The sequence below is a fragment of the Nothobranchius furzeri genome, chromosome 10, assembly GCF_043380555.1.
Source record: "Nothobranchius furzeri strain GRZ-AD chromosome 10, NfurGRZ-RIMD1, whole genome shotgun sequence".
Taxonomy (NCBI): Eukaryota; Metazoa; Chordata; class Actinopteri; order Cyprinodontiformes; family Nothobranchiidae; genus Nothobranchius; species Nothobranchius furzeri.
The window spans coordinates 44924733-44938875 of record NC_091750.1 but is presented as its reverse complement, the minus strand read 5'-3'; the positions used below and the strand labels follow the sequence as shown (position 1 = coordinate 44938875).

The 14143-nt window shown below is 43.0% G+C and overlaps 1 protein-coding gene across 2 annotated transcripts; it reads left to right on the top strand.

The window, feature by feature from the left end:
- The first annotated feature begins 4095 nt into the window (after positions 1 to 4095).
- chek1 (checkpoint kinase 1) lies at positions 4096 to 14035 on the top strand. 2 transcript variants are annotated; one of them, XM_015960710.3, is made up of 14 exons: positions 4096 to 4249; positions 4437 to 4480; positions 5139 to 5253; positions 5976 to 6084; positions 6216 to 6280; positions 6350 to 6419; positions 6501 to 6689; positions 7853 to 7957; positions 8042 to 8125; positions 8220 to 8286; positions 8364 to 8532; positions 8677 to 8808; positions 13469 to 13570; positions 13717 to 14035. In XM_015960710.3, the coding sequence occupies exons 1-14, from the start codon at positions 4193 to 4195 to the stop codon at positions 13804 to 13806; spliced, it is 1398 nt and encodes a 465-aa protein (XP_015816196.1). In that variant the 5' UTR covers positions 4096 to 4192; the 3' UTR covers positions 13807 to 14035. The 2 variants fall into 2 exon arrangements, with proteins under 2 accessions (XP_015816196.1, XP_015816197.1); XM_015960711.3 differs by having other exon boundaries at positions 4099 to 4249; positions 4412 to 4480.
- Positions 14036 to 14143: the final 108 nt, after the last annotated feature.

Below are 14143 nucleotides of genomic sequence, written 5' to 3'. Positions count from 1 at the left end.
ATATTAATTGAAATAAGCTTTTATAAGTGTCTGAGAAAGGGGAGGTCTGAGGACTCTGAAAATGCCTATTAAACTTTTTTCAGTCTAGTTGGTCCAAAACGTATAAACAGCAAATCCTTAAAAGAAGAAACAGTTCAAGCTAAGCTTCCAGCTTATGCTAAATTACCATCCTGTGGAAAATCAAGCCAGATTTTTCAGTAGAGTAATTTTAGCCCCATGAAGAGCAATCCTTTTTCAGAAACAGCCAGTTATTATTTGTTTATTCTGCAAAACAACTCATCAGCCGTGAAACAGTCCGACAGACCCAGGAGGCTGACCAGCTGGTGCGGATTCAGAGGAATATGGCCTGTGACATCCAGAAGTCAAGCTATTCGCTAGCCAAGAAGACTTTGTGACCAGCCGGATCACCGAGAAGCCTCCATACACACGGGTACCGTAACCACTGGTGTAGAAAGGGTTCAGATTCATTTGATAACTAATTAACCAGATTTATTTTATGAACTCAGACATCCCCTTTTTCTGAGTCATTTAACTCGACTCTTAACATCTGAGATCATATTTCATCAGAGTTTATTCATTGTCTCAGTTGATATTAAGTTAACCGTCCCTCTGTCCTAATGGGTGTGACCCTGCGAGGAAAGCTGACCATTGAGCAGGATTGATGGTTTATCTCTTGGGTCCATGTGGCAGGGGTGAGGAGTGAGCACTAGAGCCCTACACGGGCCTAAAATCTGAGCCCGTGTCCGGCCCGGCCCGAGGGGGTGGAGCCCCAGCCCGATCCGGTCCGAAAAGGTTTTCAGGATTCTCTGGCCCGACCCGAGCCCGACTTTTTTTTAACCAACTAAATGAAAACAAAGTGCGTCAATCCTGAAAAATGTGTTAAAAGACGTGCAGGATCCAATCAATTTGTTTTTCCCTCATTTACCGTAACGGAGATGACGGCACACTGGCTCTGGTGATAAAGTTAAATTTTATCTCTTTCCAACAATTTTCACAAGAAAACAGAACAGTCAAAAGCAGGGCTTGTGTTGACCGCATAGTTCCCGTATTTGGCCCTTAATTTTGATAGAGAAATAATAGAAAGAATTACCCCGACGCATGCAGACGAACTGACATTTTATTCTACGCACATCGCAGATGTAGCTAAATCACCCAAGAAAAGATTCCCATCTGAACTTCTGAGCTGCTCAGCGCAGCTCACTGTCAGCGCATATGTGCACAGCGAGCTGAAGTTGTGGAGATTGGCTTGGAGCGTGTCGCAGAACCAGAGCGCATGCGGGAAGATTCCTCCCACTGAAGCGAGTGTTTTCCAAACCCTGTCTCTCAGAGAGACTTGTCACTTAGAAAATGTTCCCTGATTATGAAATTTTGGCTGAATAGTGCTTGTTCCTGTCTCCAATGTGGCGACACATCCAGGAGCCGTCTGAGGAGAAACCCAGAATCTCACATCCTCTTCAGCTCAGAATGCGCCTATGATTACGCACAAGCGTGACCCGTCAACCCGGTCTCACAGTAAGACTGGGTTGGGCCTGTTCAGGTTTACAATGACAATCTTTACATAGAATTGACTTACAGATATTAAATTAATTCAGTAAAATATAAAGCATTTTATTTAAATATCCATTCATTATTTTACAAGCACAGAGAGCCGCATCAGATTCAGATCAGCGGGAAGATTCCTCCGACTGAATTCAGTCGGAGGAATCTTCCCTCATGCGCTCTGGTTCTGCGACGTGCTCCAAGCCCCTCTCCACATCTTCAGCTCGCTGTGGACCGTACGTACACGCTGACAGTGAGCTGCGTTGAGCAGTGTCCAGCTCAGATGTTCAGATGGGAATCTTTTCTTGGGTGATTTAGCTACATCTGCGATGTGCGTAGAATAAAATGTCAGTTCGCCTGCATGCGTCGGGGTAATTCTTTCTATTCTTTCGCCGTCAAAATAAATGGTCAAATACGGGAACTGTCCGGTCAACACAACACAAGCCCTGCTTTTAACTGTTCTGTTTTCTTGTGAAAATTGTTGCAAAGAAATATAATTTAACTTGATTAACACCAGAGCCGGGCGCACTGCGCCGTTATCTCCGTCGCTGTAAATGAGGGAAAAACAAAATGATCGGATCCTTTTCTGACCTTCCCCACCTACAAAGTTTAATTACAACAATCAAACGTGACAGAGCCTGGATTTGTATTCTGAACAGTCTAAACATGTTTTAAAAAGAAACGCATGACAAAAGTGGCACCTGCTCAGTAAAACCATCAACAGGGTGAAAAATATCAAAATATTGTAGGCAGAGACGGGCTACAACTTCTGGATCCATTTTATATAAATCGTTTTATTGATTATCGTCTTATGAAAGATAACTTTGACGTACACGAGCGACCGGTACCGGCTGCTGTCACCTGTTGTGAGCAGCTCTCTGCTGTCTGAGGGTAGGCCCCGCCCACAACGCCGCTGCTGCTGTGGCTCCCACTGTTTTCTTTACTGTGGGAAACGGGTAATAATGGCTCTTTGATGGGAACAGGTTGCCGACCCCTGGTTTAAGTGTTCCAATTTTTTTAATGAATTCAATTAAAAATAAAGGCGCACGGCCCGTGTCCGAGGTAATTACACAGTCGTTGGCCCGAAGCCTGGCCTGAGGGCCGTCGGGCCGGGCTGACCCGAGGGCCTAGGGCTTCCGTGCAGGGCTCTAGTGAGCACCACCTCACCCCTGCTACATGGACCTCAAGGGATAAACCATCAACCCTGCTCAATAGTCAACTTCCCTCGCGGGGTCACCCGTAAAGACAGTGGAAGGGTTATATCACCATTTATAATCATTTCTCCTGCGTCATCCTAGTATTAGAAATATAGTAATAAATAGATTTTTATAAACTACATTTTTGCCTCTGTGTCAAATTATTATAAGGTTTTGGTTCCCTGGCATATCCAAAGTACCTAGTTTCATCATCAATCAAATATTAAAGGTTCAATAACATTGCTAATCCATATTTTTATTGAATACTTTTATATTTAGTTGAAATTTTATTAAAAGTAACCACTTCATAACATTCCACCTCTCAATGTCACTAACACACCCTCAAACACTTGAGCTTTGTTGACATGTTGAGTTATTTATTGATGAAACACTAGAAAGAACCAAACTGGAATCTCGATTGTTTTTCTTCTCATTCTACATGAGCTAAGCAGGTAATTACGTAAATTTTCTTCTTGATCACCTGGAAGATTAATCTCATATGTATAATAAGAGGTTAGTCACTGAAAGAAAAAGTATATCCTTTACTGATATTGTCTCAGTTTGGTGCTTGGATGTTTTCAACCGCGCATCATATCATCTTTGTGTCTCTTGTGGCTGATCTACATTTAACACAGATGTATGATGTTGAGGTTTCCAACTCTGAGATGCTTTCTCTCACTCTCTCTACTGGACACGCCTGGTAACAGCTCATCCGTCTGATACATATTTTACACACTTAGATTTTTAGATAATAGCTGTCAAAAACAACACATTTCATTTCATGGACTGAACACATTTTTGAGCCCTTTTCCCAAAAAAATTATCCACTCACAAAGGATCGGTCTAGATCTCTATTCCTCCAGGATTTAGCAAAGAATTTTTCTGTTCAGTTTCTCAAACAGAAGGTTGGAAAATCACACTCCATCCATTTACTGTCAGTGTTTGGTTTTAGGAATTATGTTCCTAAAACAAGCTGTTTCAAAAAGTCCCTGTTTGTGATGTCACAAACAATAAATAAACAAATGGTGCAAAGTTGCGCCATATCACACTTTTGAAATTCATACGACAATTCATGGACAATGTGCACAACAGAATGGGTATTATAGCGGCATATTTTATTCTACATGGCAGATAAAAACGTCCTACAATGCAAGTGTGGTCTGTAAAATGTATATCTGCATGTCCTGTGCTGAGTATGCTTTGACCTACAGTCCTTTGTGTGCAGGCAGCAGCGGCTTTCATTCATTAATCTTTGAACAGCTCAGGGAGAACCAGGTGGATGATTGGGTGCTGTGTACTATTTCACCAGAGGGGGGCGGAAGTGTGCGCTTGCTGTAGGTTTCCTGCAAAAGCGTAGAAGAAAAAGAGGAAATGACGCAATGTCTCCGGTAAAACAACAAGGCGCCAAATTTGTGCCCCTTTATCACAGATGCACATCCATGGCGGAGTTAGAATAAATGTGTTTTGTGACTCGTCACATGTGGGAAACGCAGCTCAGGGAAAAGGCGGTGGAGGTAAGACAGTCACATGAATCATCGCTGAACAGATATGGAGGCATCGTGACATTAGCGCTGCTTCACATCCTGCAAACGTTAAAGTTTGGCGCTGTTTGTCTTTAATGATGAGTTTTTTTTATACACGTTACATACGTGTTGTGTGTTTTGTGTTTACTGAAGCATCATGGCGGTGCCTTTTGTCCAGGACTGGGACCTCGTTCAGACTCTGGGAGAAGGAGCATATGGAGAGTAAGAACATCATATATATAGTTCAGTAGCTGCTGGGCTAAATGCTGCACCAAACCTTAATGCAGGTTAAAGTCGAGCTGCGTTTTTCTTTACTCAAGCTACTTTTGTTTAATAATTAAGTTCTGGTTAAATGCACGTTGTAATTCACACCATCCAATCCAATTTTATTTATAAAGCGCATTCACAAGGCATTACAACCAAACAAGGCGCTGTACACTAAAAATGTTGGTTAATTAAACAGGCGTTATATAAACATGTCGAACACAGATAAAAGATAAAAAGGAAATACAACAAAATTCCCAAAAATAACAGCTAAAAATCATTAAGACACAGGGTGAAGTAAAAATAGGAAAAAAAAAAAACATCACCTTTATCAGATGTGCACCGGTTGTGATTTTGTAGGCCGATATCTGCGGCATTTACTGATCTTAAAGAAAAGGGCTGATGGTGAGTTCATGGACCAGTCATTTCTATTGCGTTCACTCATCCGAAAAGTAGAGTTTTGGGTTGGTCAATCACCAGTTTAGCTAATCAGGCTGACATTTGTCCGGTTCCGGTGCGTTTCTAGTTTTTGTTTTACTCCAAAAGTCTGTTCTATTTTCTTTCTTATAGAAATTCTGATTTATTTCTCTTTTTGTTCTGAACCATGCTCTTTCAGAGTGAGGCTGCTGGTGAACAGACACACTGAAGAGGCAGTGGCAGTGAAAGTCGTCGATACCTCTCAGTCTAAAGAGTGTGCAGACAACGTGAAAAAGGAGGTCTGCGTCCATAAGGTACCTGTCTTACTGAGCTGCAGAAAACACATTTACCTTCTTCTGAGGATTTTTAAGTCAAACACTTCTGTTCTGATTTTAGAAATAAACAAAGTGTGCTGGTTCAACGTTTGAAATCAGTGATAGGGCCGCACAATATATCGTAAATATATCGTTATCGCGATATCAGCATGTGCAATATGCATATCGCAAAGAACAGATAAATATTGCAATGAATGGTCAGCTCAAATGTTTCGTCTTCATCTTCCTCCGCTTATTCGGGTCCGGGTCAAATGTTTGCTACACATAATGCGTTCTGTCAATCAAACGGAAGTGTGATGTTTTTTTAACAAATAAAACAGCTTTTCACCCATTTGGCCAATTGGATGGGTTCTCATAGGTTAGATGCCCGCCCCCGAGGCGGACGGCACTTAATTTTGATGGTTAGCAAACACCTTAAGTTAGCTTTTTTCTGCTCTTTTTGCTGATTCTGCTTTTCCCGGGTTCCACTGATTGTCTTTTCTTCACATCTTTTGCTTTTGTCATTTTGAAGAAATTTTTTGTCATTTTTAAAATTTATTTATATATATATTTTTTTTTATTATTTTAGTTCCTGAGTTAAGTTATTATTTATTGCAAGTAATATCATCATCGCAATATTAATCACTATCGGACATTGCATGTTTTCCTAATATCGTGCAGCCCTAATCAGTGATTAAAAATACAACCTTGTTCTTTGTCAGATGCTCAACCATCCCAACATTGTGAAGTTTTTTGGGCATCGGAAAGAAGGAGCGACTGTTTATCTGTTTCTGGAGTACTGCACCGGAGGAGAGCTGTTTGACCGGATCGGTAAAACACTGCGGGCTCTCTGATAAAACTGTATTTTTGCAGCAGACTGTTGGTGTCTGTGAAGTGCAGATCAGTTTATTATCTTAACTAGTTCCTGCCTAACTCGAGTTCTTGTCTTTCTGGTGTTTTAGAGCCTGATGTGGGAATGCCAGAGAGGGATGCTCACAGGTTTTTCCAGCAGCTAATGTCAGCTGTGGTGGGTGAATGTTTGTGTTGTTTGCCTGATTCGGGCTCTTTTTTTATTCTTTTATTTGCTTCTTCTCAGGAGTACCTCCACAGCCTTGGCATCACCCACAGAGACATAAAGCCCGAAAACATTTTGCTGGATGACAAAGGTGGGCAAATAGAGTGCCACAGTTTTTTTTTAATGATTTCTCATAACCATGCATCATTTTTTTTTATCTTCTAACCTTTAGACAACTTAAAGCTGACTGATTTTGGCCTAGCCACCATGTTTCGGTTCAAAGGACGTGAGCGCCAGCTGAACCGACTCTGTGGGACTCTTCCCTACGTTGCTCCAGAACTTCTCAGCCAATCAGAGTATAGTGCTCAGCCTGCAGACATCTGGGCTTGTGGCATCGTCCTGACGGCCATGCTAGCTGGAGGTGAGATCCCACACGGTCCAGGCACCCGCTGTCTTTCAGGGGGTTTTAGTGTAACAGACTAATCATCCCGATCAATGCTCTATACTTTCATAATTTGAATTAATAACTTAAAGGCGACATATTATGCAAAATCGAACTTTTGTGCTACCATGTGGGTCTCGACTGGCTCTGTAAACTCTCCAAACATGGAAAAAAAATCCATCCATCTGTTTTCTGTTCGTGTGGTTTTTAGGTTTTATGTGCCTAAAACAAGCCGTTTCAGAAAGTCCCTGTTTGTGATGTCACAAATGGGGAAAGTAGAAGTAAACTGTCTCTCACGTGCTAAAGAGCTGCTACCAGGGGTGCAGGGCTCTACTCCGAGCATCTTCTGGCTGTCAGAGCTTCTCAGCTTATAGCAACCTGAGTGGGGGGTGGGTGGGTGTGACCAGCAACTGCTTGTTTTCTTAAAGTGACAGAGTCCTAAAATGGCTCATTCTGGAAGGTACTGAAACTGTCAACAATAAAACTAGTGTTCGAAGGACACCACTACTCAGCCTAAAACAGCTCTGTACAGTGTGGGTTAAGTCGGCTCACCTGAGTGTTTCCATGCCAGCTCTATGACAGAGTGTGCTTGCACCCCTCATAGGTGCAAAGTGATCTGTATGTTACACAGAAACACAACTCGGCACAGAAAGGGTGATGTTGTTGGACATTCTGCTCAGTTTTATGGATTTCTGTCAGAATCTGAACCAGAAAACGGCAGCAGGCAGAAATTTCTGGAGCACCCAGTGACTCCGCCCCCTAGTCAATTAGTGGCCACAGTAGCGATGCTGGCCCGACTCAGCCTTGACAGGTACCTAAATGGAACAGGGACTAAATACTGGGAAAAGTAGAGGGAAAGTACTGAACCCTTTCCTTTGGAAAACGTGGTTGGGCTGAGCTGCACCGGTCCAAGTACTGAGTAGAGCCCTTCAAAAACTAGCTCAAAACTGTTGAGATCTCTTTATGTGAGACAGATTTAGTTCAAAGAACTTCCTAAACTTGTTTTGTAATGACCATTAAACTATTATAGATTAAGAAAATGCCTTTAATACATTTATTTGACACTAGCATGATGTATTAGAATTAAACAGAAACACAAGCGGTATGATGTGAAGAGCTAACAGAACATGTGCTGTTGTTAGAGCTGCCCTGGGATCAGCCGTCCGAGACCTGTCAGGAGTTTTCAGACTGGCTTCAGAAAAAAACCTACCTTCCTCCCTGGAAGAAAATACAACCGCTGCCTCTTAGTAAGCCTAACACATTTTTGAAAAAGCTGTTAAAATGATATTAAAACTGTTACTAATTCATGATTATTCCACTAATTCCCTCAGGTTTGTTATCCAAGTTATTACTTCCCAATCCCGATACAAGAATCACCGTTTCGGACATAAAAAAAGACCGCTGGTTCACACAAGGTGGGTGATGTCATCAGCATCTGATCCAGACACATTCAAGCTGTAATGTTGGCCCTTTTTCTCCCTCTGATAAATCACATCTCCATGTCTGCAGGGTCTCAAAAGTCAACAGGAAACCAAGTTCGTCACACTGATGTGGAGCTTAGATCTCAAACAAACAGGTCAGAGCTTTCTGTCTTGATGTTTTATCTCCAGACATCCATCCGTCTCTTAGCTGAAGATGTGTTCCCCTCTCTAGCAATGACAGGATGCAGTTTTCCAGCTCTCAACCTGATTTGGCAGCAGGTGACTGGGAAGCCATGTTGGTGATCAGCTCAGCTGACGGTCAGGTCAGCTTCTCTCAGCCGACCAAACCGGAGCACATGCTGCTGGGGAGTCAGTTAGTTGGCACGCCGGGAGCCAGTCAGGTAGATGACAGGAGTTCCCATACCTGGTTATGTTCCTGATGATGATGCGTGGGAGTTTTAATCTGCTTCTCAGGTCGATGCTGCTTCTAAATGTCCCTCTCAGATGCAACATCTTAACTTTGTTCTTCTTTTTTTTTTTTAAAGTCTCCGTGGCAGAAATTGGTGCGGAGAATGACTCGCTTCTTTACCAACGTGAACGCCGAAGCCTCCCTATCCGCTCTGAAAGAAGTGTGTGACGGCATGACGCTCGGCTTCAAGCTCACCTGCACCAAACAGGTAAATCTGGGCTTACTTTTCATATGTTAAATTTCATTTCAGAAAAAAATTCAAAAAGAAAAATGGACGTCTATTAGTTATTTATTTATTTATTTATTTTACTTGAAAGGGAAAAAAAAACGCCATTCTTGTCTTCTGCTCCTCGATTCCATTCAGTTAGATGTGGAATTCTGTTTTTTAGGTTTCTGTCCTTTCTCAGTAAAACGCATTTTGTTAAAGAACCTCAAAACTCAGTTCCTCCTGCTGCTGTGCGTCACATGACCAGGGTCTCACGCACAGCCCTGCCTCTCGTTTATAGCAACGCCTTTTGCAAAGAACATCAAAGGTTTGGCTGCATTTGGTGAAGCTAATCAGCAAAAGAGCTAAATGTGACATCTGGTATAGGATTTGTTTTGCTAAATAAGGAAATATCTAATAAAGCATCTCATCATCCATGGCATCTATTTGCAGCTGAAGCAATATCAGTCTTCAGCAGCAATAAATAAATAATGTAGGAGCAAACTCAGCCTGGCGTCTACAACCTTTCTTTGATGCAGCAGCAACACTGAAGGTGTCATCAGGTTAGTTTTTCCGAAGAAAGATGATCAAGACTCATTTTTACGCAGTTTATTTTGTATTAAAGTCTCTGTTAGGAGTATTTCTCTTATACGATGGCACCATCTAGTGGCTGACAAGCATATCACACAAATAATTTCTTCAGTTTTTTAAGATGGCGACTTCACCTTTCTTGTTATTTATGTGCTTCTGTGGCCGACACGCAGAGTAAAAACACGTTGTTTTACAAGTATTATTCTCATGTCATGCTGTGTTTGCATATATTTATATTTTAGAGACTTACTTGTCCGTAAAAAGTTCATCAACTCTGCATCAGCCGAGGTATTCCTTAAATTTGAAGCGTCTAAGCGGTAGTCTAACGCTATTGGTTAGTTCTAGTTGGCGCTCAGTTTCCTATTGCATGGAGCTCTGTGGTGTAGGGGGCGTGCTTAGTAACAAAAACTTAATTATTGCTTAGGTTATATCACAGTACATGATGAGACAATCACTTTTACGGATTTCTGAAAAATCATACATTCTGAAAGGGGGAAACTCCAGAAAGATACTGTAACTCTTATTTGTACAGTTTGTTTATTTATTTGGGATATTCAGGTTTTTAAGAGTAGATGTTTCATATTTATAGAATAGATGATAGTTTGCCATGGGTGACCCTACCAGAGGTTTAACAGCGTGGCTCAATCCCACCGGCACATCTTCCAGTGAGGAAGCAGAGTCTGGGAACTTTGGGTTGGACTCTAAAATCTCTAAGGCTGAAGTCACTGATGTGGTCAAAAAAGTTCTCAGTGGGAAGGCCCCAGGGCTGGATAAGATTCACCCGGAGTTCCTTTACCCCCAAATTCCACTACCTCCGCTCCGCTGCGCTCCGCTCCGACACGAACGCCGGAGCAAAATCGGTCCCGTTGTAGTCAATCGGAGCAATTCCACTACTGCGGTCGTGCTCCGGCAGTGCGGCGCCGTGCGCCGCCCTCTGTTCCGGCGTCCGGCAAAAATAGAATCGATCCTATTTTCGCCAGATGCCGGAGCACCTCCGCAGTCAATGGACAGAAATCACAACGGCCCAACAGGAAAAGGAGCCAGCACAATTTCCGTTTTTCACAATAAATCGATAAACAAAAGGCGTTTTTTGTTTCATATGCACAGGTTTAACAACTTTTAACAACTATCAATGGCGGCTGAACTTTAAATGCACAAAAGTAAGCCATAAATACAGTTCCCACTATCAAAGTAGTCACACTTTGTTGATCCAAACACTGCTGATCTCTCAACATAAATGATGGGCAGATTAAACAGTTCATGCCGATGCTTCTCCCACACAACGGGTGTTTGGATCTAACTTCTGCGTTTATTGCTCGGACTGTATCGCAAGATCTCGAAAATCCCGCGCATGCTTGTTTGCCCCCCTCAGGTCTCCGCACCGGAGCGGAGCCGTTGTAGAGTGGGTACCAGTAAAATTGAGTTCGGAAACGAGCGGCTGCGGAAGGCGGGGGCGGACCGGAGCGGAGCGGAGGTAGTGGAATTTGGGGGTAAGGCTCTGGATGTTGTGAGGTTGTGTTGGTTGATGCAGCTCTGTAGTATCGCATGGGCATGGGGGACAGTTCCACTGGATTGGCAGTCTGAGGGGACCGCAGAGTGTGTTCCAACCGTGGAGCACTGGACCAGCCTTACCCCCAAATTCCACTACCTCCGCTCCGCCCCGGTCCGCCCCCGCCTTCCGCAGCCGCTCGCTTCCGAACTCAAATTATACTATACCCGCTCTACAACGGCTCCGCTCCGGTGCGGAGACCTGAGGTGGGCAAACGAGCATGCGCGGGATTTTCGAGATCTTGCGATACAGTCCGAGCAATAAACGCGGAAGTTAGATCCAAACACCCGTTGTGTGGGAGAAGAATCGAAATGAACTCTTTAATCTGCCCATCATTTATGTTGAGAGGTCAGCAGTGTTTAGATCAACAAAGTGTGACTATTTTGATAGTGGAAACTGTATTTATGGCTTACTTTTGTGCATTTAAAGTTCAGCCGCCATTGATAGTTGTTAAAGGTTGTTAAACTTGTGCATATGAAACAAAAAACGCCTTTTGTTTATCGATTTATTGTGAAAAACGGAAGTTGTGCTTGCTCCTTTTCCTGTTGGGCAGTTGTGATTCCTGTCCATTGACTGCGGAGGTGCTTCGGCGTCCGGCAAAAATAGGATCGATTCATGCTGGACGCCGGAACAGAGGGCGGTGCACTGCCGGAGCACGGCCGCAGTAGTGGAATTGCTCTGATTGACTACAACGGGACCGACTTTGCTCCGGAGTTCGTGCCGGAGCGGAGCGGAGGTAGTGGAATTTGGGGGTTAGGGGTATCCTGGAGGGTGTGTGGGAGTTTACCCATCCAATCTACATGTGTTTTGTGGATTTGGAGAAGGTGTTTAACTGCGTCCTGTGGGGGGGTACTCCAGGAGTATGGGGTACCAGGCTCTCTTATACAGGCTGTTAGGCCCTTGTATGACCGGTGCCAGAGTTTGGTCCGCATTGCCGGCAGTAAGCCGAGCTCATTTCCAGTGAGAGTTGGACTCCGCCAAGGCTGCCCTTTGTCACCGATTCTGTTCATAACCTTTATGGACAGGATTTCTAGGCACAGCCAAGGTGTTGAGGGGATCTGTTTTGGTGGCCTAAGGATTGAGTCTCTGCTTTTTGCAGATGATGTGGTCCTTTTTGCTTCATCAGACCATGATCTCCAGCTTTCACTGGAGCGTTTTGCAGCCGAGTGTGAAGCGGCTGGGTTGGGGCTCAGAGTAGACTCGCTGCTCCTCCACGTCGAAAGGAGTCAGATGAGGTGGCTCGGGCTTCTGGTCAGGATGCCTCCCTGGTGAGGTTTTCTGGCACATCCAACCGAAAGAAGACCTAAAGGAAGACCTAAGACACGCTGGAGGGACTACGTCTCTCGGCTGGCCAGGGAACGCCTTGAGATTCCCTGAAGGAGCTGGCCCTAGTAGCTGGGAAGAGGGAAGTCTGGGCTTCTTGGCTTACGCTGCTACCCTCGCGACCCAACTCTGGATAAGTGGAGTCTGGTCGTGGGGGCATTGAATTGATAGATAGATGGATAATAGTTAGTACTTTACCTTCAGAATTTAAACTTTGGTTTTGCACTAAAAGATAAATAGTTATTTAATTTACTTAAGAAAATTGTGTCATAATTATTTCTCTAAAAGAAAGATGTTTGCTTAATTATAGTTCACTGTTTGCACAAAGAAAAATAGTCATTTTGTTTTATGTACTAAATAAAAAAACATGCAAGTAATTTTTTCTATTAAAATTAACCCTTAAAGTATAGATACCCCCAAAAAGTGCCATTCAGATACTGGTACTGTTATCAGAAAAAATCCAAACCCAGCCCTGGGTATCACACATGTTCATTTCAATAAGCTGACAACAAGGACCATTGTGTTTGCTTTAATGCTAAATATGCCTCAGCAGCTACTAGCTGCATCACAGTGTGGTGTGGGAACAGCACCAGGGATCCTAAATGCCTGCAGGGCATAGTTAAGACTTTCAAAGATTACCCGGACTCCACAACCCTCTCTGCAGAGTGTGTACCACAACTTTCTGTACAGTCTACACTTAAGATAGCATTTTTTATGTTTATTTAATCTTATCTATTTTATTCCTGCTTAGTTTGGCAGTTTGGGTGACGAGGTAAGAGTTTCATGGTGGCTGTAACAACATTTTCTTTTGCACAGAATAAAGATTCTAATCCTTGGATCTCGAATCCTTAACAAGTCAACAGCTTTGTTTGTTTGCAGACGTGGAGACATTGGTAACTTTGTCTGGTCCAGTTTTGGATAACGTAATGTGTGCGTGTTATTTATTTAATTTCTACATTTTCATTATGTGTATCACAAACGGGTCCATGAGTCCATGTGTAATTTGAAGCTCGTCAGTTCTGTTGGTTAACTTATTTCCATCACTTTATTATTTAATGTAAAACTCCAGATGTCTTTCATTTTGGTTTTATGGTTTCTGCTTCTAAAACGAATGATCAAAAACCAGGAAGTACAAAGACTACTGGTTCAGACCCGTTCCTTTAGTACGTTCTTGTTGATTAACAGATCTCTGCCTCTCAGGTGACTGTGAGCATGCTGGACAAACGTAACAACAAGCTCATCTTCAAAGTCCATCTACTAGAAATGAGCCAGCGAGTGCTGCTGGACTTCAGGCTGTCTAAGGTTGTTCTCTCAGAACTGTGTGCTGTTCTGCCTTTGAGTTTTTCCTTGAAACTGACGTGTGTGTGTGTGTGTGTGTGTGTGTGTGTGTGTGTGTGTGTGTGTGTGTGTGTGTGTGTGTGTGTGTGTGTGTGTGTGTGTGTTTTCAGGGTGACGGTTTGGAGTTCAAGCGCGTCTTTGTGAGGATAAAACACAAGCTTGCTGACATCGTCAGCACTCAGAAGGTTTTAGTTCCATGAGACGTTTTTACAAACAGCCCGTCTAAAAGTGGACTTGTTGTTCTGCTGACGTGTCGAAGGTGAATCGTGGTTTTAGTTTTGTTATTAGGGAAGCTCAAAGTAGGATATTTATCAGAGCAGAGTTGTGGTTGACATGGTTTTACTCAACCTTCCGTTGTGACCCAAGTGTTTGCTTTTTCTTTGTTGTGTTACAATCCAAAGTTGAATAAATTATTAAAACACCCCTTTATGTTGGATTTCAGTGATTAAATGATGTCAGAAGCATAAACAGTTTTTATTGTTGTTCAAAAGTCTCAGAGATAAATGAGTACAGCTTGGTGAAACCTGTTGCAAGCTA

Coding starts and splice junctions, on each gene's coding strand:
- chek1 (XM_015960710.3), top strand. CDS start 4,193: ATGTGTTTTGTGACTCGTCACATGTGGGAAACGCAGCTCAGGGAAAAG. Junction 4,250..4,436: donor TCAGGGAAAAGGCGGTGGAG/GTAAGACAGTCA, acceptor CCTTTTGTCCAG/GACTGGGACCTCGTTCAGAC. Junction 8,287..8,363: donor CTTAGATCTCAAACAAACAG/GTCAGAGCTTTC, acceptor TCCCCTCTCTAG/CAATGACAGGATGCAGTTTT.